This window comes from Lactuca saligna, chromosome 8 (genome assembly GCF_052625555.1).
Source record: "Lactuca saligna cultivar CGN05327 chromosome 8, ASM5262555v1, whole genome shotgun sequence".
Lineage (NCBI taxonomy): Eukaryota > Viridiplantae > Streptophyta > Magnoliopsida > Asterales > Asteraceae > Lactuca > Lactuca saligna.
In genome coordinates this window covers 24,463,137-24,466,439 of record NC_136424.1, presented here as the reverse complement: position 1 = coordinate 24,466,439, position 3,303 = coordinate 24,463,137, and the positions used below count along the sequence as shown (strand labels likewise).

The window sequence follows — 3,303 nt, the reverse complement described above, 5'->3', positions numbered from 1 at the left end:
ATCCAATCAGTCATCGGACTGGAATACCCCTGGTTTATCGACGTGTCTCCTTAACTCAACCGCTATTCTCTAGCCTCCGTGCCTGCGGCTTACAGCCAGCCCGCACCAGGTATCTTGGCCTACAACATATAACAAAACCACCTCAACCTATCCCACCACCATATGACTATCCCAGGTAAGATGTTGTGAGAAAAAACCTAAATAAATCATTAATAAGTATTGAATGAGTACAAAAACAAAATTGATTTATTTTGCAACAAAAAAAATATTAAGAACTAAATGTGTATAAAAATCTTAATGACTAAATGTGTATAAAGTGAGAAATATATTACCCTATTAACTTATTTTTACCGGTTAATCTGGAGTAGCCGATCATAAACACTAAATGTGTACAATTTAACAAGTTAATAGGGATAAATGTTGATGAAATAAAAAATCAATCATTAAATATGGAAAAATCAAAAAATATATTCACCTTTCCTTTTCTAACTTCCATCCATTTTTTTTTTCATTGGTTACTTGAACTAGGTGTAAATTATAAAAGCAAAACCATGAGGAGTAAAAAGTTCCATTCACTCATTCAGCATCTCCTTCGTTACTTTCCCACGTCCCTCGGACCAAATCCATTCCGATCAGAATACCTCCAGTCAAACAAAAACCCTTTTGATCTTTCGTCTCCCTCTGTTTCTATTTTTCTGCGTTTGATTGAATATTAGATATGGGGGTTGGATTATCTATTCTAATCGGATTGAAAGCAGCAACTCTATTCACAATGTTCGTCTATCTAAGAACCCTAGGGTTTACTTTACTATCAGTTCCCTTCTTGTACGCATCTCTAGTATCATTGCTCGTCTCCCTCGCTTCACACCCTTTAATCAATTTACCAATGCTCTTAGGAAAAAACACAGACGGATCCTTCCCAATTTGGTCCCTACTCATGTTTAGCCCTTACTTATATTTTGTCCGAGGGTTTTCAGCACTTCGGAGGTTGAAAAGCAGGGAAGCTCCTTACAGCGAGGTGTCTAAGGGTTTGTACGTCGGTGGGTGGCCTTCTTCACCGGAAAAAATGCCGCCGGGTAACCCTGCTGTAATAGATTGCACCTGTGAGTTACCTAGGATTTCTGGTTTATCTAAAAATGGTTATCTCTGTGTTCCAACGTGGGATACAAGGTCGCCGGATCCTGGTGCCATGGAATCAGCTATTCGATGGGCTTTGAGAAAGAGGACTCAGAATACTCCTATCTTCATTCATTGTGCTTATGGTAATTCAAATTCATTTCATCTTTAATAATATTATACCTCTTGATTAATGATACCATTACACTAAAATCATCAATTTCAATTCCCATATGCTTTTAACTCAGGCCATGGAAGAAGTGTGGCGTTGATGTGTGCTTTATTGGTGGGTTTGGGTGTTGTTGATGACTGGAAAAATGGTGAGAAATTAATCAGAGAAAAACGACCTTATATTCGAATGAATGCTCTTCACCGGAAAGCCTTGGAAGAATGGTCGATGAACCGGTTATCTCCTCCCAAAAATGGATCCAATTCCAGTGCACGTTATTGATTAGGTAATGTCAATGAATCCAAAATTACTCTACTTTATAGTGGTTATGTTAATATGAACATTTCTAAAACTTTGTTTTTTTAGTGTACTTCATTGCTTTATAAAAACTACAACATTTGATGCAACTTTGTTGGATGTATCATTAGTTATAATGTGCAAGTAAGAATTCACAAAAATCCAAGAAACATACTTTATACCACAAGGGCCAATTTGTAATTTACTTTCTTTATTGATGGTGTACATAACATACTTGGTGATAACATAACCCAAGAATCGAAAGCAAATGAAAATCCCATATGAGCTTTTCATTTGAATCTCTACCCCTTGGTTCTTTTTCCAGTTTCGCCATCCGCCAGGTGGCGAGTCCGCATGGCATCACGAGAGGTTAAGAGTTTTTGTATTGCTTCTGAGAGTCGTTTGACCTTTTGACCATGATTCGATGCTTGTTTGTTTTCTGTGGTGAAATCTTGATCGTTTTCATGAACCTTGGACTTGTGAAGCTTCATGTATTTCATTTTAGGGTTCTTGATGTGTGTATGTGTGTGTGTTGTGTGTATTTTGATGCAATTTATAAGGGGTTTTATGAATGTGTAGAAACAAAAGGGAAGGATGGATATAGATGGGGTGGTTGTGACTTTCAATATTATATTATAACAAACAAGTAACGTTCCCTCTAGGCTAATTCGTGTATGTATGTTTTTATTATAGAAGTGGGGAAATGACAATGTTTTATTTATAAAAATAAAAACAAAAGGGTTTTAACTTTTAATGACTTTTTATGCTTTTACCATATTTGTTCAAGGGTTGATGACTTGTTTATGTAAAGAAGTTATATGTTTTTACCAAGTTATGCAATAAAGTTAAAATTTCTAACACGTTTTAGTATATAATAACTTTTTTTTACCAATTTATATAATAAAGACAACCACTTACCAAATTCATTGCACAAATTGGTAAATCTAAGAAAATAATTGCAAGATGCCTTCATAGATTGATAAAAAGAGACCGTGTGCAACTTTTGTTTCAACTAATGAAAAGTTGATCATATTTATGATTGTTGAATGAGTTTTTTACTCGGTCCGGTAAAAAGCTGATCATATTGTTTGGTATCATAATTAGAAGTCTTTGATTTGGTATGATATGCCTCTTACTTAGGCCGGTAATAATAAGAAGTTGAGTCAGAGTTAATTAGATCTGACCCGATCAACAGCTATCAAACAACTGTTTATAATATATTTTTTTTATATAGATTATACTATGTGAACATGGTCTATTGAAACATCTATAAGTTACCATATGCAAGAAAACATTATTTTATTCTTTTGAAAAACTTTTGAAATAATTCATTTTGCTTGAAATTATCAAATTATACAAATAAGACCAAAATTTATTCATGAAGAAATAATAGTACGCTCAATGAATCTTCTATTAGTTTATTTTTGTTTCTTAATTTTTCTTTTTTGACATTTCCTAATGACCTCTTTTTTTTAATACATTAATGTCGAGAATATTGTGCATATTTGGCTTCTCTTTAAGTCGACGTGCCTAACAAAATACAGTTTAATCTTATACTCGAAGTTACATACTGAAAAACACACAAAAAAAATGGAGGGTGGAGACGTTGAACCACTAATTTGAATTTTGAAGTATGGTTAAAGAGTCAAAATCACCATATGGATGATGGAAAGATCCACTTAAAGTGAACAAAAGAAATTAAACTATTGATACACGTGATA

General features: G+C 33.9%; 1 protein-coding gene across 2 annotated transcripts; it reads left to right on the top strand.

Moving 5' to 3' along the window:
- Nucleotides 1-557: 557 nt before the first annotated feature.
- LOC145012678 (uncharacterized) lies at nt 558-2,243 on the top strand. 2 transcript variants are annotated; one of them, XM_078971478.1, is made up of 3 exons: nt 558-1,262; nt 1,365-1,571; nt 1,908-2,243. In XM_078971478.1, exons 1-2 carry the CDS (start codon nt 719-721, stop codon nt 1,565-1,567), a joined length of 747 nt encoding a protein of 248 aa, XP_078827604.1. In that variant the 5' UTR covers nt 558-718; the 3' UTR covers nt 1,568-1,571; nt 1,908-2,243. The 2 variants fall into 2 exon arrangements, with proteins under 2 accessions (XP_078827604.1, XP_078827603.1); XM_078971477.1 differs by lacking the exon at nt 1,908-2,243 and having other exon boundaries at nt 1,365-1,692.
- The last annotated feature ends 1,060 nt before the right edge of the window (nt 2,244-3,303 follow it).

What these genes read in the sequence shown, in the direction of transcription:
- LOC145012678 (XM_078971478.1), top strand. Translation starts at nt 719, where the DNA reads ATGGGGGTTGGATTATCTATTCTAATCGGATTGAAAGCAGCAACTCTA. An exon ending in CTTCATTCATTGTGCTTATG is followed by an intron (nt 1,263 to 1,364) that starts GTAATTCAAATT and finishes CTTTTAACTCAG; the next exon opens with GCCATGGAAGAAGTGTGGCG.